General features: G+C 33.6%; 2 protein-coding genes across 2 annotated transcripts; one reads left to right on the forward strand and one right to left on the reverse strand.

The window, feature by feature from the left end:
• Positions 1-327: 327 nt before the first annotated feature.
• Positions 328-948, reverse strand: LOC102665726 (uncharacterized). The gene has a single exon (XM_006588266.1). The coding sequence runs from the start codon at positions 946-948 to the stop codon at positions 328-330; it is 621 nt and encodes a 206-aa protein (XP_006588329.1).
• Positions 949-4,993: 4,045 nt separating this feature from the next.
• LOC100803751 (subtilisin-like protease Glyma18g48580) lies at positions 4,994-12,146 on the forward strand. Its single transcript, XM_003533520.4, has 11 exons — positions 4,994-5,153; positions 5,310-5,419; positions 5,517-5,614; positions 5,709-5,864; positions 7,462-7,585; positions 8,143-8,689; positions 9,456-9,550; positions 9,642-9,893; positions 10,006-10,138; positions 10,461-10,677; positions 11,361-12,146. The coding sequence occupies exons 1-11, from the start codon at positions 5,064-5,066 to the stop codon at positions 11,900-11,902; spliced, it is 2,364 nt and encodes a 787-aa protein (XP_003533568.1). The 5' UTR covers positions 4,994-5,063; the 3' UTR covers positions 11,903-12,146.
• The last annotated feature ends 11,815 nt before the right edge of the window (positions 12,147-23,961 follow it).

Genomic DNA, 23,961 nt, shown 5'->3' on the forward strand with positions numbered 1-23,961 from the left:
CATTTTTATTTACATGGCTTTATATCAATGTCTCCTTGACGAATGAAACAAGTTTCCTGAGTTCGATACTCAATTTCTTACTGTTTTATTATTACTTTAATGACTCGGTACACTTTTCGATAAAGTTCGGGATTGTGCGGGGCTCGAACAGTGACCCAATTTTCCACAATGCTGACAAGGTGGATAATTTTTCTTTTTACCCTTACCTTTGTTTTGGTTGTTTGCACTATTTTCACTGCTTGCTAGCTGGTTCTTCTTGACATATTTCTTTCTATTGGATTCAGCATGATGGTGCTTGGCTGGTAAAGCACCTTCAATTGCACCGTTTTATTTCATCAACCTCCGCTGCTCTTGGGACTGCATAGTACTTACAAGTTCTGCCAATGTAATCTTTGGCAGATCCTTAGTATTTTCCAATGAAGCAATAGAAGCTTCAAAATTTTTAGGGGTAGTCACCAGTATTTTCTGAACTATTCTTGAATCAGAAAATTCAAAACCTAGCAACCTCACCTTGTTAGCAATGCTAAGAAGTTTGTTTGCATACTCCTTGATTATTTCAGACTCCTTCATTTTTTGCATCTCAAATTCTCTAATCAGATTCATGGCTTGCATTCCCTTGATCTTTTCATCTCCTTCATATTCATCCTTGAGGAAATTCTTGACTTCAAATACTGATTTGATTGTCATGATTTTGGTAAAAATGTCTTGTGAAACAACAACAAACAAGTTAGCCTTTGCCTTTGACTTTCTAGCTTTCCTCTCCTTTTGATTTTTAATCTGAGCCATAGTTGGATTGGCCGGTAAAGGAAGAACTTCGTAGTCTTCCTCAATAGCTTCCCAGATATCATTTGCCTTTAGGTGAGCCTCCATTCTTACTGCCCAGATGTGATAATTATCACCATCAAACACAGGCAGTGCTAGTGCTGTGTTAGGAGTTTCAGAATCCATCTATTTGATGAATTGAAGCAAAGTTTATAAGCTTTGTTTTTTTTGTGTGTGTGTGGGTTGTACTGGGTTCATTCACATGTCCCTCTAAGAAAAAAGCTCTGATACCAATTGTAAGTTTTATAGCAGAAAAACTATAATAAACAAAGAAGAAGAGAGACAATACGTATGCGAAAGAAATAGAATGATTTTATTCTGAATCGAATTGTTCTGAGCGACAATACAATAAATAATAAATTAAAAGTAAAATAGAAATTAATCACATAACAAGATTTCAGTTAAACAGAATTAAAACTGATTTGTTCCTAAAGTATAGAAACTACTTATTGACTAGGCTAATCTATAATTGAAACTAAGAAAAACAAATAAAATATGCAGTTACAAAATTAATTTAAACAAATTTAAATAGTTGGATTTGTCACAGTGAATTCCTTACCATGTGCATGGATTATTACCTCTCCAAGTTGACAAGAGACCTTGGCTGTAGTTGTCGAAGCTTTGTTTCCACTTCAACAAAGCATTTGCTTCACTGTCTTCTGCTGCAGCTTGGGGCCACGAGAGTGTTAGAAACACACAAAGAAATAGAAACAACATGGACTTTTCCCTTTCAAACGTGAGTACCATGAGGTAAGTGTTAACAATATCTTTGAATCAAGGATAAGAGGATATGGTGGTGATCATAGTAATTTAGAGTTCAGAGTTGCTTATAAATGAAATAACCAAGTGTTATATGTCACATGGGTACACTAAGTCCATTTTTTTAAATTTCTGGTCCAACACTAGGTCGCATTAAGACTGCCACCAAGGTATACAAAATATTTATCAATGGAACTTGTTTAGTATAACACTATCCAATGGCTGTGTACTTTGTATTATTATATATCTGTATTTGGCAACCTAGGTTCATGTCTCTTTAGATTTACATCATGGCCTTAAATAAAAATATGCATTACTTTTTTTTCTTGTAATCTTAAATATGCGTTACTACTGTGGGAAAGGAAAAATTAATTAAAAAAAAAATCGTAATGGATTGAACTTCGTCTGAAAAGAAAAAGGGAGTTGTTATTAGATTTACTGCTGAAGAGAAGATGGAAGATCAATAAAGAAAGAAGAGGTAGAGAAAAAACATATAGAATTCAAAAAGAGATAGGTTTTCTTCGGTTCGTTTACTTTTGTATTCCTGTTCCTTGGTCTTTCCCGCGTAACCATCACCACTACTTAATTATTTAATAGACATGTGAAACAATAGTAATAATTTTAATAGAAAATTAAGATATCTACCATTTTTTTAAGGAATGCCATACATACACACACATATATATATGTGGTTATTTATATAACATAAATTCTTTCCTTTTATAATACCATACTTTTGTATTAATTGAACTAATATTAATATTGTAAATAAGAAAAGATAAAGAGACAACAAGTAACACTAGCAAATAAATAAGTTGTGATTATGATCGGTATAAGAATAAAGAACCTAAAGTTTAAGTTTTGGGTTTACTAACAAAAAAAAATATTTTTTTATTGATGATTTTTATAAAATAAAAAGACCACAGCAAGAAAATCACATATATTAGAAAAAATGGTTAACATATAACTTTCTAATTTAAAGTAAAATATATTTTTTTTCTTTAAGTTTCAGTCATCATTAGATCTGTCCCGATTTTGATCAGCAAAAAGAATAATCAAGCTGTGGAAAGTGTTGCGTGTAGCTTTAGGCTACAGTTTGTAATGTTTTAGCAACAATTTGTTTTTGTTTTTTTTTTTTCCTTTTTCAATTGAAAGCAAAAATCTTACAGGGAACACACCTATCTTGTTTATTAATTTTTCGTTCCTGTTCTCACGGTCACATCAAATCGATATCCCACTTAATCCTCCGTCCTCTAGTTCATCAACTCATCATCAACCAACAAATACTATATACACGTCTTTGGACAATATTACCACATCCACTACTTCTTATGCTACGAATTTCAATTCAACTCCTTCACTCAAGCTTCCAATTCCTCGATCTTCTCCATTTTTCCCGGATAAATCACGTTTCTACAACTTTGTCATTGCACAATGTGGTTGACACATCCCTAGCTAGCTAAACAACACTTGCGCCAAAGTCGCCAGCTTGTATCCACTTATCTTAATTATGATTACACGTGCAAAACACCTACTTCTCAAATCTAAACAATTAAACTCACTGGAACTTATGTATGTCTCCCAATTGCCAAATTAAAGAGCCCAAAGCAAAACAAACCATGTTAATTAAATGAATTTATTCATAACAAGTAGCAAATGGACTCTTGTTCCACTTCAATCTCTCATTATAATGGGTTTAGGAATTTTAGTAACTAGCTCATGCTTATCGCAAAAAGCAAAGGTTGTTGGAGAGAACTTTCATCCACCTGATCTTAGATTTCAAGGACACCTTTAGTCTTGTTAAAATAATACTTTGCAATGGCCATTCTTTTAATTTATTTTAAATCCATTCAGAGATAACCTCTAGAAGAATAAATAAAAAAATGGGAAGAAAACCATTATTTAACATTATCTCGCTTTTTCCTCATTTGCTGGTTCCTAAAATAATGTCATCCTCTTGACTCATTGTTACCTAACATCCACAAGCTGTACATATTTAACATTATTCTCTTTGACCATGATGCTTGACGATGGAATAATTCTTTCAAGGAAGAATTAAAATTCTGAAATTCCATGGTCTTTTATTCGACAGACAAGTGGCTTTTTACAAGAAAAAAATAAGATAAAAATTTATAAAATAAATACGCGCAAGGAACGTGCATTGAAAAAAATTAATTAAACTTACAGTAAAAAAAATACTTAAAGTCAAAAAGCTTCGTTACACTAAAAATTAAAATATATGAGATACAAACGAAAAAAAGTTTATTTAAACTGAGTTTGATAGGGATTAGGAAGAGAGTAAAATATCACAGACATCTCTGTCAATGAGTTTAATTTAAAGGGAGTTGATTAGGAAATACAAAAAAAAAAAAATCAATTTAAAGTCAGTAGATGTTGATGGAGAATTAATAATAACACAACAGTAGAAACACAATAGCAAGCAATATGTAACAGAAACAAATTTTTCCAATTTGCAATAACAAATATATGAAACAAAATAGAACAACACAAATAATACAAAAGAGACACCAAGATTTACACTTTACACATTTGGGTACAAAAGAGTTCCAAATAGTGTATAAAACTTTGAAAAATCTCTCAATAGTTCAAATCAAGGTCGTTCAGACCAAAAAAATAGTTTTACTATATATCAACTAAGGGTACAAAAGAGTCTCAAATAGTGTATAAAACTTTGTTTACATTTAGCAAAAACAGCTGAGCATCAACTATACATCCAAAAAAGAGCTACTATTGTGAGAAATTTATATTCACCTCCAAACATCTAGTCACCGATCCGATTATTGAAAACCAAGAATTCAACAAAAAAAAATGTTGAAAATCAAGAATAACGTGTGCTAAACTTTGCTTACAAAATTTAAGCATGATCTAACGGTAAATGACTCTGTGATCATGATTTTAGGATGATGACCAGGTGAGTATGTGAGTTAGCCTTTTCCTATTCTTTCTCTATGTTTGTTGTCATTTTCACTCACAATATTGAGTCTTTTACCTAATTTGACCTCTCTTTGCCTAGACAAGTGAAATAAAACGGGCTTACACATTTGGGTTTTTCTTCACATAAAAAGAATGTCCAAAACCCAACATTTGTTAGAGAATAGGAAGAGGATAAAATGTTAGAGACATTTCTATCGTGAGTAATAGGAAGCTTTTCCAATAATACAGACTCCAATACTCAAATAGAGTATTAAAGGAGAACTACATTATGTTGTTCAACTCGCCTATTTTTACTTAATATGGGATATTAAAATGATTTAGTATATTAAAATTACTATGTACTTTAAATTAAGGATAAATATTGTTTCATTTTTCTCACTTTAGTAATAAAACCAATCTAGAGCGCAGTCTTTAACTAATTATTATAAAATGTGCCTTTACATATGTGTCCTTCATTATATAAGGATAGGAAATAGCATAGAGGCCATGTGCGATGCTAAGCACTTTCCAAAGACCAATAGAAAAGAATGGGTCATTCCATTCTTTACCTTCACCTTCTTGTTTCATCCTTTCTTATTTTCACTTTGTTGCTGAATGCTGTCCATGCCAGTAAAAAGGTAGGCCTGGTTATATATTTTTCTTGTTAATTGGTTTCTCGTTTGCATTTTGTTAAGAGGTTTCTACTTTGAAAATGATCAGGTGATGATTTTAAGATAGGGTGTAATAATTGAATTTGGATGATATGATGTTGTTTTTTGATTTTCTGTTTATAGTGCTACATTGTATACTTGGGAGCTCATTCTCATGGTCCAACCCCTTCATCTGTTGACCTAGAAACTGCCACACATTCTCATTATGATTTTCTGGGTTCAATCTTGGGAAGGTATATAAATTGGTGAACCATTAAATTCAGCTTAAGTTCTGGTTTAGAAGAAACTGATTAATTGATTAACTGTGTTGTATATATTAATCATTCACAGCCATGAAAAGGCCAAAGAAGCAATTATTTATTCATATAATAAACACATCAATGGCTTTGCCGCTGAACTTGAAGAGGAAGAAGCTGCAGATATTGCAAGTAAGAAAATCAATTAGTGTCTATTTTTACTAATTTTTTCTTATTATAACCTAGTTTCAAGTTAGTTAGTTGACACAATGATTCCACTATGCAGAAAACCCAAATGTAATATCTGTGTTCTTGAGCAAAGTGCATAAACTGCACACTACTCGTTCATGGGAGTTTCTTGGACTGCAAAGAAATGGCAGGAACACAGCTTGGCAAAGGGGAAGATTTGGGGAAAATACAATCATCGGTAACATTGATACAGGTAAACTTTATAACTGTACCTTACTCTATTTTATAATCCATGACTCTATTTCGTAAAATTAGTGTAGTTTTTTTATAATTTCATTTTTATACCAATAAGATTTACAAAATTAGGAACCTAAAGTACAAAAATCATAAAATCAATGATTAAAGTGACTCATACTTAAATGCAAAAAACTAAAATGGGATTTACTCGATTAGAATCAATTAGTTATCTATTATTAAATATTTTGAGAGCACATCAATAGTAATGATCATAGCCAGAGATATCAATTTATCCTATAGTTTGTTATATACTTGTTTACTTATTTTATTGAGGATGTATAGAAGGTCGATGTTGCCGTAACATGTTAATTATAGGACTATTAGGTGCTTTCCGGTTTTTCAAATTAATTAATCTATTCCTCGACATGCACTACTGGCTTTCTTGAGTTGGCAAGATTCTTTGTTGAGTTCTAAAAATCCAAGCATGAAAGCTGAGGAAATTTATTAAAGTATTATATTTTATTTGTCCACGAGATCTCACGGTGTGCCGTTCCAAAAAAAAAAAAAAAGATCTCCTGGGGTGTGTGTTGCATATTTGTAAATTGCAAGAGGGAGAATTCCAATAAATTTAAGAGCCTAAATGTCAGGGATCACTTTGCAATCAATTGTTATATTTTGTTATTTTGACACCTACTATATATATATATATATATATATACTAAGTTATATCGTGTAAGTCATATCAATTATTACATACTCTGATATTTTTTATATTGGATAATTTAGGTATAATATGTAGTTATAATTAGTTTGATTTTTTTTAAAAAATAATTTGATTGTTAAAAATCATAATTATATATAAAGTTATCAAAAGTAAAATAATTAATACTCCTCATACATATATGTACATACATATAGAGAAAGAGAGGGTGAGAGAGAACAAGATTAATTAACATTAGATGTCGAACTTTTGAACTTACATCACTTGATATTTTTTTATAATAAAAAATTAATTAATCAATCCATTCATTGATTTAAAAGTTCTTTTTTTTGTGTGTGATCATTTAAAATTTATTATAAAGTAGATTAATTAAGTTTATAAAATTTTATATAAAAAACAAATTGATATTTAATAACGCTACTTTATTTTAATAGATAATATGTTATTTAAAATATAGTTAAATAACATACCAAACAATGTCCAATTTATGCAGAATTTGATGCACGTGATTAAAAAGTTGTAATATCAAATTATTTAATTAATTATATAACATACTAACCAAATAATTATTGGGAAGATAAATAACTAATTCAAGTAATGTATGGTAGAATAATCATTGTGATGTAATAAGATTTAAGAATCCCTAATAGATAAGATGGGGGATAGCGAATTAGATTTTTTCCTATTGATTATATTAGAAGATACTATGAGGGTACATGCACGGACAAAAAAAGATGTAGGGTCTACAGTAAAGAAGTTATATTTTATCTTAACATCTAAAAAAGAAAGATCTGTTTCTAATTTTATTAATTACTACGTATTTGTTTTCTACAAAGATATCTCTAAATTCTTTAAATTACTCTCCTAATTAACTACTCCTCCCTTTGTACAGGTGTTTGGCCCGAATCCAAGAGTTTTGCCGACAACGGAATAGGTCCTGTCCCGGCAAAATGGCGTGGGGGCAATGTCTGTCAAATTAACAAACTCCGGGGTTCAAATAAAGTTCCATGTAACAGGTCCTCTTCCTTTCTTTAAATCTTTCACACTTTTCATATCCAATGTATAATTTAATATCTGTAGTAACGTTAGTCATTATATAATAGTATAAGTAATTTTAAATTTAAATAGTAATATTTAAAATTATATATATGTATATAGTTTAAGTATAATCTAAGAGTTATATTTATCGAAAGAGAGAAAATATGTCTAAAAATTAAGTCCATACCTGTTTAACACCCTCTAAAATTAAGTTACGTTCAAAGCAAAAGTTTCACGAGAGTTGCTTGAAACAACGTACGTTCGTTCACTCAAATGTACCTTAACACTATGAAAAACATATATATGTAAAATAATTTTAAAACATAAAAAATTGTGAGCGTACGTGTTATATTTTTCAAAGAAAAATAAACTGAGATAAATAAGGATAGATAATAAGAGTATCAATTTGATTGCAACAAATGTATGTGTGGTATGTATACACAATGATATGCACTTTTTGCTGATTTTAAATCGCTTAGTTTAATTTATGCATGCAAAATCTTCAACATCAACAATATTGTGTTATATAATCCAGGAAGCTAATTGGAGCAAGGTTCTTCAACAAAGCTTATGAAGCATTTAACGGTCAACTTCCCGCTTCACAACAAACAGCACGTGACTTTGTAGGGCATGGTACTCATACTCTATCAACTGCTGGGGGCAATTTTGTCCCAGAAGCGAGTGTATTTGGCGTTGGCAATGGCACTGCAAAGGGTGGATCCCCAAGAGCTCGAGTTGCAGCCTACAAAGCGTGTTGGTCTCTAACCGATGCAGCAAGTTGTTTTGGGGCGGATGTGTTAGCCGCTATTGATCAAGCCATAGATGATGGTGTTGATGTTATTTCGGTTTCTGTTGGAGGCAGAACTAGTCCTAGGGCTGAAGAAATATTCACTGATGAGGTTTCCATTGGGGCATTCCACGCACTTGTCAAAAATATTCTTGTGGTTGCCTCTGCAGGGAACCTTGGACCAACGCCTGGAACTGTTATCAATGTGGCTCCGTGGTTATTCACAATTGCAGCTAGCACACTAGACAGGGACTTCAGCAGTACCTTAACTTTTGGAAACAATCAGCAAATTACGGTATTCTTCTTCTAAAAAATACTAACAACATACATTTTCAAATTAATGGATCTCACAATTCATTTATTAACTCTCTTTTCTACTTTTATATTTTTTAATAAATTTCAACAATTAGTGAAAAGTGTCATTAGTACTCTTTTTCTTTTTCTTAATTTATAATTTTTTACTACTACTACTTGTCAGTATTGTAGGTCAAATTATACCCTTACCCCATAATCATTATTTATAAATTAATATTAGTAAAAATAAAGAGGAGAATATTCTTTATAGAGAAAATTATATTACTTTATGACATGCATGCTATATGAGTTGACCTTTTATTTATTGTAATTTAAGTAACTCATAACTATTATATGAATACTTGATTAAATTACTAGATAGACATGACACTAATACTAGCTAAATGTTTGGTGGTTATCTCTTAAACAAAAATAATGTTTCTAATGTCAATCTTTTATCTGCATAACTTGTAATAACTCTATTATTTCTAAGATATTGCATCTCTAGCCTATCTTTTTTAGTCTTACTATACACATACTTCTTTCAAGTTATATAACAATACAATTACAAATTAATCAAGAGATAATCTGTATTAAAGAAAAAGGACCACGTTATATAATTAATTATAGAAGGTTTATATGAAGTTAAGATAGGTAAATAAGGTAACAAGGGTAAAATCACTAATGTTCAAAGAGTGTCAATATTGTAATTTACACATTATTCTGTTATTATTATTGTTGGAATAATTGTGTTTTTTGACTTCCAGGGAGCGAGTCTTTTCGTAAACATACCACCCAACCAGTCGTTTTCTTTAATCCTTGCTACAGATGCTAAATTTGCCAATGTGTCAAACCGAGACGCGTAAGTACAAATCATCTCACATGCACTTCCTCAAACTAACCTTGTTTATTGAATGACCATTTACTTATTAATTCCACGTGCATTCTTGCAGTCAATTTTGTAGGGCTGGGACACTTGACCCTAGAAAAGTAAGCGGCAAAATAGTGCAATGCATTCGAGATGGAAAAATAAAATCAGTTGCTGAGGGTCAGGAAGCTCTATCTGCAGGCGCCAAGGGAGTGATTTTGGGCAATCAAGAGCAAAATGGGGACACACTTCTTGCCGAGCCTCATGTTTTGTCCACTGTCAACTATCATCAACAACATCAAAAAACAACGCCCTCTAGTTTTGACATAACTGCCACGTAAATTATATATCCTTTTTGGTCACCTTAACTAACATTTTCAAATGACATTCTACGTACAAAAGAAGTGGTCCATTATATGCACACGTGTTGTATATGTTTATTGGTGCAGGGATGATCCAATAAACTCAAATACGACACTAAGGATGTCTCCAGCGAGAACGTTGCTTGGAAGAAAGCCAGCTCCAGTTATGGCTTCATTCTCATCCAGAGGACCCAATCCAATTCAGCCATCAATACTCAAGGTACATACACTACACTAGAATTGAAATATTTGGCATCATCTATGTATAGAATATGAAATGATCGAAAGTTATTAAAAGTCACAAACTTTTGAAGGTCTCACTTCGTATTTAATGAAACTCACATATATTATTTTATAATTGTTTAGATGATCTAACTTAATTGGTTGAATAACATGTGTGAATTGTAAATCTACATACCCCACATGCCCGTGTTCATCCTACTTATAAAAAAAGTGTATTCCTAACACTCTCATATTCCTTATGAATTATATTGTCTTCACTTTGTGATGAGATTTGTTTTGTTTATTGTTTTTTGTCTTAGCCTGATGTTACCGCCCCTGGTGTGAACATACTTGCTGCATATTCACTATTTGCAAGTGCATCGAACTTGCTAACAGACACTCGTCGTGGGTTCAAATTCAACGTGTTGCAAGGGACTTCTATGTCTTGCCCTCATGTTGCTGGCATTGCTGGACTTATCAAAACACTTCATCCTGATTGGAGTCCCGCAGCTATTAAATCAGCAATCATGACCACTGGTCTATTCTCTCTCTGGATTAATATATAGATATATAATCCTTTATTATCAATTTATATCTTTTGTTAATTATTTCTATTTCATTACACAAGAGTCTCAGTCTCTCTATCTCCATGTCCGTGTGTGTTTTCTCCTTAAAACAACAAATCTAAATCATTCAATGCACAAATACGATACGTGTGTCGAATATGATAGGTATCCAATATGGCAATCAAAATGTATAGGATATAATACGTCTAAGTTACATATTTAAAAATGCATAAAAAAATTATAAAACATAATCAATATATAATTGCAATTATGCAAATCAAATTAAAAACATACTTGTTGCCTTCTTGGTTTGTTAAGGGACAATACTTCTTTAACTTTCTCCTAATTATAAGTTTCATGTAATTGTATTAGATTTTATAAATACTTTAAAGGTTTGGATAATTCATTGATAAGTATCACTGATGTATCCAAAGAGTATCGATATTAGATATATGAATACATGAAACAAATTAAATTATCAATGCTTCATAAGTTTGGATATTTCACCGATGTGTATTGGTGAAGGATTCAAAAGTATTAGTATCAGATACAACTACCGATATGCAAAGCAAATTGAAGTATCAGTTCGTCACATGCATGTTCTACTTTTTTTATTGGCAATTTGTAACTCACCTAAAATATATGTTCTTGCAGCAAGCACGAGAGATAACACCAACAAACCGATAGGGGATGCGTTTGATAAAACATTGGCAAACCCATTTGCTTATGGCTCAGGACATGTACAACCTAACTCTGCAATAGATCCTGGACTTATTTATGATCTAAGCATTGTTGATTACTTGAACTTCCTATGTGCTTCCGGATACGACCAACAACTCATTTCGGCACTCAATTTCAACAGCACATTCACTTGTTCAGGATCTCACAGCATAACAGACTTGAACTACCCTTCAATCACATTGCCAAATCTTGGGTTAAATGCCATAACTGTTACTCGCACAGTCACCAATGTTGGGCCAGCAAGTACATATTTTGCAAAAGCCCAATTACGTGGATATAACATCGTTGTTGTACCCAGTTCCTTGAGTTTCAAGAAAATAGGTGAAAAGAGGACATTCAGGGTTATTGTACAGGCTACAAGTGTAACTAAGCGAGGAAATTATAGTTTTGGGGAATTGCTATGGACAAATGGAAAGCACTTAGTCAGAAGTCCTATCACGGTTCGGCGCAAATGAAAACTTTCCTTGGAGTTAGTTGTGTTCAGGATATCACACCAATGCAGATATGCATGGTTCACTACTGCAATCTCATTTTATCACTTGCCTGTGACCCTTTGTTATTTCATCTTTTTTGGTTTCTGGTTGTTTGCTTATTATAGTAATTTTTGTTGTAATATGATTGATGCATGGGGCCAAACACTGAAAGTCAGGTCATTTTATTCTTCAAATTGCAATGCAACTGAACAACATGCTTGAAACATTATGAGGTGATGGATGATGACAGTTTGGAGCTTTACTACTCCCCACTCTCCAGGACGATGATCGTGAGCCTCACTACTCATTGCTGATGAGATATTCTTGATGAGGATCGGAGGAGTATTTTGGTTATGACAAGCATGCGCAAAAGCCTGAGTTGTGATAGTCTGACGAATAGTATAGGCATAAGACGAAATTCTTTGCCAATCACCCTCCATTATTGGTTCTGAAAAAAATAGCGTGATATCTTTAATTTAATCTTCTCATACACTTCAACGTTTGGAAAATCTCCTCCCTAGTAACACATTAATGCTTTTTCCCAAATCCCAAACCTCCCACTCTCAAGCTTTGGAAAAGCACCCTCCCCACCCATAATATAATATTCCTCCAACGCATTTGGCTCATCAATCCAACTCTCATTACCATCTTGGATCATCACATATTTATCTTTCTTCCTCCTAATTAACCAACGTCAAACCATGGAAATATCCCGTCTCGTGGTCTCCATCCTTGATCCATTTGGCTCAAGATTTCCGAAACCAAAGAATATCATTCTTGTTCTTAAACCAACTCATATTCTAATGAGATCATGATGAGATAACAGAATCAATGTGCAATTATGTGCAATTATTATCCTGTATTATTAGTGTGTGATCATGTAAATCAATTTGTTTAGTCTAGACATAATCTTAAGAGTTTATTTGAAGTATCAATCTATATAATTCAATCTTAGAAGATTTTGCTGTAACTCTCTTGTATATATTTATGTCTTAGCAAAGCATGAAATACAGAATATAATTATATTCCGTCATAGAATCCTTTATGTTACCAGAGTCAACAGGTTTTGTTTGAAATTTAGTGGCAATGAGTTATCATGAAGAGAAGGCACCAAAGAATGAGTCTCATAAGTAAGAAGAACATAAGATGGTGAAGCAGACTTCATCACCATATTAATTGAATTCCAACAACAACCTGAGATCTAGACGAGGAAAAGGAGGAACAGTGAGTGCAAATATTGTGCACAGTGGTGGAACAAGTGTAGACACCAAGATCTCAGAAGGAGACAGTTCAGGTTTGACTGGGCTTACTACAGGGCAATAGCAGACGCTGGTAGAATTACTAAATGCTCAGAAAACAAACTCTAATAATAAGATGACAAGTGAGTGTGATACCAATACATGGATAATTGATACAAGGGCTTCCAACCGCATGACTGGAAACCTGAATCATATGGATGAACTAGGAGATATTCAAAGTTGTCCAATTGGACTTTCTAATGGACAACATACAACAACAATTAAAGAAGGAAACGTGGTGCTAGATGGAGACTTGAAACTTACTAATGTTCTCTATGTGTCTAAATTGAATTGCAATTTGATATCTGTTTCACAGATGATGGATGAATTGAAATGAGTTGTTCAATTCATTGATAAGTTATGTGTTGTGCAGGATTGTATTTTGAGGATGCTGATTGGAGCAGGTGAACAAAGGGATGAGCTCTATTTTTTCAGAGGAGTTTGAAATATGAGAGCTTACAAAATTGGTGGTTTGCATTGCATGGACTTGTGGCACAAACGGTTGGGACATCCTTCCTTGAAGATCACCCAGTTGATTCCTGAGGTTAGAAAACACAAAGATAACAATGTAGTGAATAAAACATGTGAAGTTTGTTTTAGAGCTAAACAGACTAGAGAAAAGTTTCCTTTGAGTGAACATAAAACCAGTAGTGCATTTGAATTAATTCATTGTGATTTATGAGGACCATATAGAACTCCTTCTACTTATGGTTCTTTTTATTTTCTAACAATAGTTGATGATTATTCACGTGCTATATGGGTATACCTATTAGCTGATAAACGAGAAGTATCGACAATGCTTCACAATTTTTTTGCTTTGCTTGAGAGGCAGTTTCATAAACAAGTCAAAATATTCAAAAGTGATAATAAGACAAAATTCACATGCATGAAAAGATATTTTCTTGATCGTGGAATAATTTTTTAGACATCTTGCACCGGAACACCCTAACAAAATGGGAGAATGGAATGAAAACAGAGAAATATTTTGAATGTGGCTCAAGCACTGCGATTTCAGCATTGTTTTGAATGGAAAAACTCCATATGAGATGCTACATGGGCAACAACCTGCATATGAACATTTGAGAATATTTGGCTCCTTATGTTACGCACATAATCAAAGAAGGAATGGTGATAAATTTGCAAGTAGGAGTAAGAAGTGTGTGTTTATTGGCTACCCATATGGCAAAAAAGGGCGGAAGTTATTTGACTTAGAAGCAAAAGAGATTTTTGTGTCTCAAGATGTTGAATTCGTTGAGACCAAGTATCTTTTTTCTATTGATGTTACTACTAGAAAAGATGTTTCTCATAAAAATTGGAGTTGTGAAGAAATTGTAGATGATTTGATGTGACTGATGGTGTAGAAGAAACGAATCACACAAGAGGTACTGAAAAAAGTGGTGTTATGATAATGGATGATAGAGGGGGTGAACCAGATGCAGGGTTTGATGAACAAGATGTTACTCTACAAAATATGGACACACAAGATACAGTGCTTCCATCTATATCACCAACCGACCCATTATTGGGTAGAGGACATAGAACCAAACAACCTTCTACTCGATTACAAGATTATGTGACAAATACCACCAAAAGATTGAGCCCATCCAATTGTTCACCCTCTCCAAAGGTAGACTTAAGTGCACCTTATCTCATAACTGATTATGTGAATTATGACTATTTTTCTCTTGCACATTGTGCTTTTCTAACATCCATTTCACAAGAAAAGGAGCCTGTCACTTATACTAACGCGGTGAAAGACATTCGGTGGAGAGATGCAATGAAAAGTGAGATACATGCACTTGAGACGAATGAAACTTGGACAGTCACACAATTGCCTCCAGGAAAGAAAGCACTTGGCTGCAAGTGGGTGTACAAAATAAAGCATAAATATGATGGAAGTGTAGAACGATTCACAACACGGTTAGTAATTCTTGGCAATCATCAAAAGGAAGGGATTGATTACATAGAGACTTTTGCACCCGTTGTAAAAATGGTAATGGTACGCACAATGTTAGCCATAGCATCCGCACGAGCTTAGGAATTACATCAAATGGATGTGCACAATGTATTTTTACACGGGGACCTTGAGGAGGTTGTGTACATGAAGCCGCCTCCTGGCTTTCTTCCTCAGCAATATGGCATGGTGTGTAAACTTAACAAGTCCTTATATGGACTCAAACAGGCGCCTCGTTGTTGGTTTGCCAAGTTTTCTACTGCACTAAAACACTACGAATTTCAACAATCTCTTTTCTATTATTCTTTTTTCTTCTTGCAAAGATCGGGGGTACATATTGTAATGTTGGTGTATGTTGATGACCTAATCATTTTGGGTGATAATCATGAAGCTATCATCGAATTTGAAGCCTATTTGCACAATTGCTTTCACATGAAAGACTTAGGGATCCTCAAATATTTCTTGGGTGTTGAAGTGGCGTGATCTTCCGCAGGTATCTTTCTTTGTTAAAGCAAATATGCTTTGGACATTATAGCCAAAGTTGGACTTCTGGGAGCTAAGCCATCAAATGTGCCAATTGAACAGAATCATCGTTTGGCACTTGCAGTAAACTTGTCTTTTCCTCATCCTGATTAGTATAAGCGGTTAGTAAATCGTCTCATTTACCTATGTTTTACCAGACTCGAGCTTTCATACTGTGTGCATGTGTTGTCTCAATTTATGCAGGTGCCTAAAGAGGCCTATTAGGAGGCTGCTCTCTGTGTTGTTCGATACCTGAAATGGAATCCAAGACAGGGTGTTTTGTTGCGTAAGGATTGTGACCTGCAACTATCTGGTTGGTGTGACTTTGATTGCGCTGGATGTCCTTTAACTCGTAGGTCCCTTACCGGATGGTTTGTTCTACTTGGATCTTCTCCAATTTCATGGAAAACTAAGAAACAACAAACAGTATCTCGCTCCTCTGCTGAGGCCGAGTATCGATCCATGACAGCTGTAACAGGAGAATTGAAATGGTTAAGAGATCTTCTCCATAGTCTTGGTATATCTCATTCTCATCCTACGCGACTTCATTGTGACAGTCAAGCAGCGCTTCATATTGTCAAAAACCCGGTTTTTCATGAGCACACCAAGCACATCGAAGTGGATTGCCACTTCATTAGCGACGAGTATCTACTGGCAATATTGCACCTACTTATGTTCCTACACATGCACAATTAGCTAACATTTTTACTAAGGCTCTTGGTTTCACCTCTTTACTATGCAAGTTGAGATATGTAATGTGTGCAATTATGTGTAATTATTATCCTGTATTATTAATCTGTGATCATGTAAATCAATTTATTTAGTCTAAACGTAATCTTAAGAGTTTTATTTGGAGAATCAATCTATATAGCTCAATCTTAAGAGATTTTACTGTAATTCTCTTGTATATATTTATGCCTTAACAAAACATGAAATACATAACAAAATTATTTTGTTGAAGAATCCTTTATATTCCTTCCAAATTGTCAAATACTCTGGCTTATCTTCCCAACGAGTAATTCTTAGATGGGCACCTATCTAACACGTCAAATTTAGGCACATCTAACTAAACATTTACAAATCATTAATATATATATATATATATATATATATATATATATATATATATATATATATATATCATAAAAACAGAATTGCTTTTTCTCTCCTGTTCATCCCGTCTATCTGGCCAACGTTCTCGATTCATCTCTTTCTTCCTCTGGTATTTTCTCTCGTATTGTATGCGATTTTGATCTCCCATCACAGGAAGACCATCCCGAAAGCATGAAACTCATTAAGTCTGCAATCCGTGTCGTCGTTGGAGTTGAAACTGGATGTCGGGGTGCAAAACTGAAAAAGCCGAGATGAACCAGATAAGTTGGAGGGTCATAGTAATAGTTATTATTATTATTGCTGCAATTTCTTTAGGCAAACTAGAGAGTATCAAAAAGAGGCCTAGGAGGAAAAAAATATGATCTGAATCAGCTCTTAGGACATGAAGAATAATACTAGGAGGAAATTCAAAAATATGATATGCAGAGCATATTTTGTTAATCCGCGGGCCACTTGATTGGCTTCTCTAAAGATGTGGTTCCATGAAATGTTCCGTGCATGTATTAGCATGCTCTGTATAAATATCTCTAACAAGATTAAAGCACAAGTGGAGATTACTACTGCTTCCTTCGAATAATTTGATAGCACTCAGCGAGACTGAATCAACACGAATCTTAAACCCACGAGACCAAGCCAGTTTGATGCCCAAGAGAATGGCCAAAGCTCTGCATAAATGACTGAACACGAGCCAATTTTGGCATGAAAACTACACAGAAAGGCCACATTATGATCACGAATTACTCTACCACAAGTAGATTGGTTCCCTAACTGGATGACAGCAGCATCACAATTAAGAGCAACCTGACCCGCCTCGGGAGATTTTCAGCAAATATCATCATGGTTAGCACTTGTCGAATTAATTAAGGGGAGAAAGAGGCTTCAACATCGAGCTACTGTCCTTATAAGCCTGAGCCAAATTGCAAGCTCCTGAACCAAATGTCGTCCAAGAGCATACCAAACAAAACATTCCACCTGACCCCGTGGACAATGTGATTAGCTGAGAGATTACCCTCTAACCATTGCTTCCAATTATTGCATATATAGAATTCCCCACCATTCTCCAAACGGATGAAAAATTGCCAAATTAAAATAGTGGTATGGCAATCTCTAACACAATGAAGAAGAGATTCATCATGATCATCACAAGCATAACAACAATCACTCTAACTAATGCCCATCCTTCTACGTCTAACACAATGAAGAAGAGATTCATCATGATTAGTCAGCATACTTCCATGACAAAGCTTCCGAAGAAAGCTTCTTATTCTCTAAGGTCTAGGCCATTGGTGCACCAATTTAAATAATCTCACCTCAGGAATCAGATGATGATTACTCAAATTTCATAAGCGAACTTAACTGAAAACGACCCATCAGTGGTTCCTTTCCAAGCCACAACATCAGCACCAGCATTATCGAGCCTTCCAATTATTGAGGCGTACGTTGATGGACCTTATCCATAATAAACTGAAAAGTGCCTTCGGAGATTGATTTAGACATTTACTTTTGTGGGAAATCTTTAGTAGAGTAAGAGCATGCATACGTACAAGTTATTGATTTTGGATGTATTAAATTCAGATTTTAAAAGACTATTTTAACTATCACATTTTTCTGCATATCTTTGTTCTTAATAACAACTGAATCCCACACTCCTTGGAGAAAAAATAAATAAAGTTTTGGGGTGTAAGGGTGGAATTAAGATAGAGAGAAAAAATAAACAAAAAGAAAAGTGATGAATTTGATAAGAATAGAATCATAAATAAAGAGAGAAATAGGAAGAAAAATGGGATGAAAAACAGACAAAAGAGAAAGTGAATTAATAATAACTATAACTCAGAACATAACTATTCAGATAAAACCATAATTAAAAATAATAGCAAACAGATACATTGGAGATGCAATGTAACATGTGCACACAGACATAAGGCACAATCCAGATTTCCAAACAATTAATGCTCTAATGAAAATAAACAAATCAAATAGTTAACTTTGATTACCTATAAATATGAATCACACAGAGAATTACTCTTGGAGCTTGGCTGCATTCAAGGTAGGAACTGGGGTTGGCCATCCAAGGAGAACAAGGGACATATAACACTACCCGGAAAGTATATATCTTCATCCGCTGCTGCTGCTTCCAGAGACTTCAGTTTTTTGTTTTTATCATCACATATGAAAACAATCAAACATCTTTATCTTAATAGAAATACATCATATAATCACAATGAGGGTGAAAAGTCAACAACTTCATATCGATCATACTAACTCCTCTCACATCAAAAGGACGCACCGACCATGTCTCTTCCTCAAAATTCATGAGTTCAAAAACTTTAGGTGGTGTTTGGTTTTATTATTTTCTTTTTTATTTTCACTAAAAATAGAAAATGGTGATAAAAATGTGTTTGATTGAATATTTGAAAATATTTTCAATAAAAATAAAAACAGAAAACAACTAGAAAATAAAAATAATAAAATCTCGTTTTCAATGTTTTTAGTTGAAAATAAGGATTTGAGTGAAATAAAAACTTGGTAGAAATTTTAAGCAAACCTAAAAATACAAAAAAGACAAGAAGTCAAAACAAACAGAAACACATTTTCAGAATTCAAATTTTTTTAAAATGAAAACAGTTTTCGAAAAATAAAAATAAAAAATAAAAATAAAACCAAACAGACCCTTAGATTCTGAATCTGTACTTGAAAATACACGGCCATTATATTGCATATCACATGGCATATATCCCATTCTGCAAGCCAAACACGATTACTGTGCTTGGGTCATCAAAGGGATCACACAAAAAAAGACCGTGATTCTTCAACGTCCAAACAAACTTCCCCATTGTAGGCAAGAATGTTGTTAGAACACCACTTTGACAGTAGAACCTCGCGATCAAGAGGGATGGTAACATTAGAATTGAAGCACCCCATTCACCTGTCTCGGACGAAAACATGTTTACTTCAATCGTCGAAACGTATCGAAAACAATCAATGGGAATGTGCACAACCCGAAACCTCGAACCAGATTGGTACGAGCCTCTTCAGTTGAATGACTCTTGCGTAATGGTGGCAATGCAACGTATTGTTTTGTGAAAGGGTTGCATAGGAAATAGTGAGTGTAACAATTGTTACTAGTACTGCACAGGAGAAGGTCGCAGTCTGTGGCTTTCACTCTAACTCGATCACGATCTTGAGGCCAGGAACAAGGGAGAAAATCAAACCCTTTTAATATGAGTTATTATATTGGAATCTACGGAGAAAAACATCATCTTATCGTAATTGGAATTGAAACTCGAAAGAAAGCGAAAGAGGAGGAATTGTGTGTGGGTTTCAAAAGCACCAGGTGATAATTAGTTATGAGGGTGAAGGAAGCGTGGATCAGAAATCACACGCAGGAATCTTTTGCTAACGGATTTACATTGAAGAAGAAAATGAAATGGCAGATGGTGAAGAATTTCAGCAAGTTGGTCATCGCTTAGTTCTTATAGCAATATATAGGTTTTAAACACGTCTGTGCAATCGTGCTAACAGTTCTAAGTGTTATGTAGAACAATATCTATATAATTAAATACATGGTTTTTCATTTTAATAAAATTTATTTGACAGAAAAATATTTTATAAAATAATTTATGGTAGTTTATTTTTAATAAAAATTAAATATAGAAAATAATACCTAAATTACTATATATATAATTTGAAGTTTTATATGTCATATGAATAATTAATAAATAATAATGTACATTAATATAATACCTTTTAAAAAAAATAGAAACTTATCTATTTATTTATGTTTTAACAAATCTATCTAAACATTCTATTCTAAATCACTTTTTATTTTATACATTTCATTGGAGTAATATATATATATATATATATATATATATATATATATATATATATATATATATATATATATATATATATATATATATATATTTTGTAGTTTATCTACTGATTTCTATATTTAATGGTTATTTTAAATCAACTACTGTGAATTATTTGTTAAAAAGTCAATCTAAACTATCTTTTCTGATAAAAATATTTATAAATATACTTAGTAATTTATCTATTAATTTATATGTGTCATTAATCATCTAGTCATATAACAGGGATTCATTTTAGAAAATAAGGTCAGAAATTATAATCATTTGAATGAAAATTTAATAATTAATATTTAAATAATTACACATATCTCCGCAGATAAATAATCATGCATTCTCAGGTTTCGTGTGTGTGTGTATATATATATATATTAGAGGATTGCAATTTGAAAGATCACATATTGATTTTCCAATCGAGTACTAGGTATTCCCCGGGTTCAGACTAAGTTCAGTATATGAGCATTCCATTTAACTATATAATTTTAACAATAAAATTTCAACTAATTATGATAACTTCTAAATTTATATTTTCTTAAAATAAATCTATCATTTTGGACAAATCTGATTTGAAGGATAAAATGCGATGATAATTATGAAGGTTAACATCCGCTAGATCGCAATCCCTCTCCCTTATTTGGTGTGACCTCTAATATCTCCCAAAAGAAATACATGAGTCCTTATTGTTAATTGTTATTCATGAGCTTTAATTGCATTAAAAATAAATGAAAAAATAGTAATGTGTCTCTAATTTATGGTTTCTTTTCTGAGAATTGTTAATATTTTGTTCTTGTATGAATTCATAAAGTAGAGACTCCATTTTTGTTGACTAATGTTGAATTTAACTTGGTTTTTGGGCTAAAGAAGATAAGGTGTTGAAATGATGCTGAAGGACTCGTTTAGCGAGCCAGATTGGCTAAGCGAGACTCATTCGCTTAGTGAGGCAGCCAACTCGCTAAACAAATGCAAAACCCTAGAAGATGTTGAGCCAGAGAGCAGCGGGCTTAGCGCACAGCCAACCCACTCAGCGAGGACATTGTCTCTTCTCACCCTTAGCTCGTTCAAGCCTGCTTAGCGCATATCCACTTACTCTCGCTCAGCGGGACATGCTCGCTGAGCGCGCCTTCGTATGCTGAGAAGCCCAAGAACCTTTAAAACACTGAGCTAGAGGGAAATAAAAGGACACTACGTGAAACAAAAGGAAGAAGGCACCTAGGCTAGAGAGAAGACATTTTCTTCATCCCTTTACCATTTTCTTTCATTCAAACACCATTTTCCTCTTTGTATTAAGTCCTCCTTATTAATGGAAGGCTAGAAACTCTGTTGTTGGGGAGTTATTCTACTGAACACTCTTAATGTAAACTTCTAACTATCTATTTAATGTTATTTCTAGTATTCTCTGCTTCTATTTGTGTTTATTTTACGTACTTGTGACTTGATCATCCATTTGTATGTTTAGTTAGGTTTTGAGTGTTGAAAAATGCTTAGAATCCTTAGAACTTGATAGAGCAACTAGAGGTCTATTTATCTAGGAATATAATGCAGTAATCTAGTATATTTTGTATCGTGTGCATACTGCAACTTCCTTATAATGAATTTGTTGAGGAATCAAGAACAAAAACTAATAGAGTTAGGCTCGTTCATGTGAGGAATCATTGTTTGAGTAAATCAGTGGTACAAGAACACTAGAGTAATGTTAAATAAAGAAAAATCTATTAGTACGACAAGAGGAAGTTTGGTAGAATACTCCCCGACGTATTTATTTTGTTTTATAGCTTTGTGTTCATTTCGTCGTTTGTTTAAGTAGCATAATTAATTACAGAAAATCAAACCATTGATGAATCTTTTATTTTCATTACCAAAGCTAAAAATGTTCACACACTGAATATACAACATCTAAATAAAATAAATTCTCTGTGGATACGATACTCGAACTTACCGTTTTAAATACTACTTGTGCAAATTGGTACACTTTCCAATAGGTAAACACTTATTCATCTTAAGAATCCAGAGGCCATCCGTGGAGAATCCAGAGCACTTATCCAGCTTGAGTGCTTGAAGTATGTGTCCATGCGAACGAGCTAGAACTTGAAGATCTAAATCCCTTACAATCATATGCCGAAAGTGAAGCGACTTCAAGCAATCGAAGTACTGAGAGATCTATCTAACCCAAGGTGTGATGAAACCTCCCCAACCCTCCAGTATTAGGTTGAACATCGCTACCTGTGGCTTTCCCTTCAGCTTTAGCAACTCGAGGTGCAGGAACCGTCGCCTTAACCTGTCCTATGTGGTGGTGTAATACAATGCGATTGTCAAGTGCTTACGTGTGAGCGAGTCAAGCTCGTACAACCGACGGCACACCTGCGACACGATGTCGCGGTCCTTGGAGTCGTGTATGTACAACATCACGCAATCCAACACCACATTCGATAACCTTGTCACCATCTGCTTCACGTCCCAATCCTTCATAAACGCCAAAAACATGTGAAAAGCAACACCACCAACTTGGTTTCAGAATAACAAGGAAGATTCAAAGCGCATTGAACGAAGATGTGAGGAATTTCCAAGAGGAGGAATTTCGCACTAAAGACGAGCCAATCGGTGGGGAACAAACCGTCGAGCCGACCATCAACGATGTAAGCAAAGTTTGGGAGGCTGAGGATTTGGGAAGGGGGAGAGAAATTGAAACCCTAGTGCAAGAGAGTGAGAGGGAGAGTGAAGCACAAGAGTAATTTAAAAATTAAAAATATATTCACTTCTAAGACAGTTTAAAACCATCTTAGAATGTCAGTCTTTTAAGATGATTTTCGTAAAAAAATCGTCTTCGTTAAAAAATCTTGTATTTACAAAATTATCATTGTCTTCTATAATAAGACGGTTCTTGAAAAAATTATCACCATCTTTGCTTCGCCATCGTAAAAAATGTTTTTTCCAGTGGTACTTGCTCAACTGCCTTTCAAAGGCATATGCCAGTAGTATATATTGTATTTTAAGAAAATTATAATTATAATTAATTATTATAATAGAATTATATATATATATATATATATATATATATATATATATATATATATATATATATATATATATATATATATATATATATATAAGTTTACTACTTGTATGTAAGTTCCTTTTGAATGAATTAATAGTTATGTTTTTAATTGTCGAATTATTCTTAAAGCGCAATACCCTTCATCAGTTCCGCTAGTATACCTAACAAGAAGGGGGGGGGGGGGGGGGGGGGGGGGGGGGGGGGTAATTCACAACATATAATCTGATTTC

The sequence above is a fragment of the Glycine max genome, chromosome 9 (assembly GCF_000004515.6).
Source record: "Glycine max cultivar Williams 82 chromosome 9, Glycine_max_v4.0, whole genome shotgun sequence".
NCBI classification, from domain to species: Eukaryota; Viridiplantae; Streptophyta; class Magnoliopsida; order Fabales; family Fabaceae; genus Glycine; species Glycine max.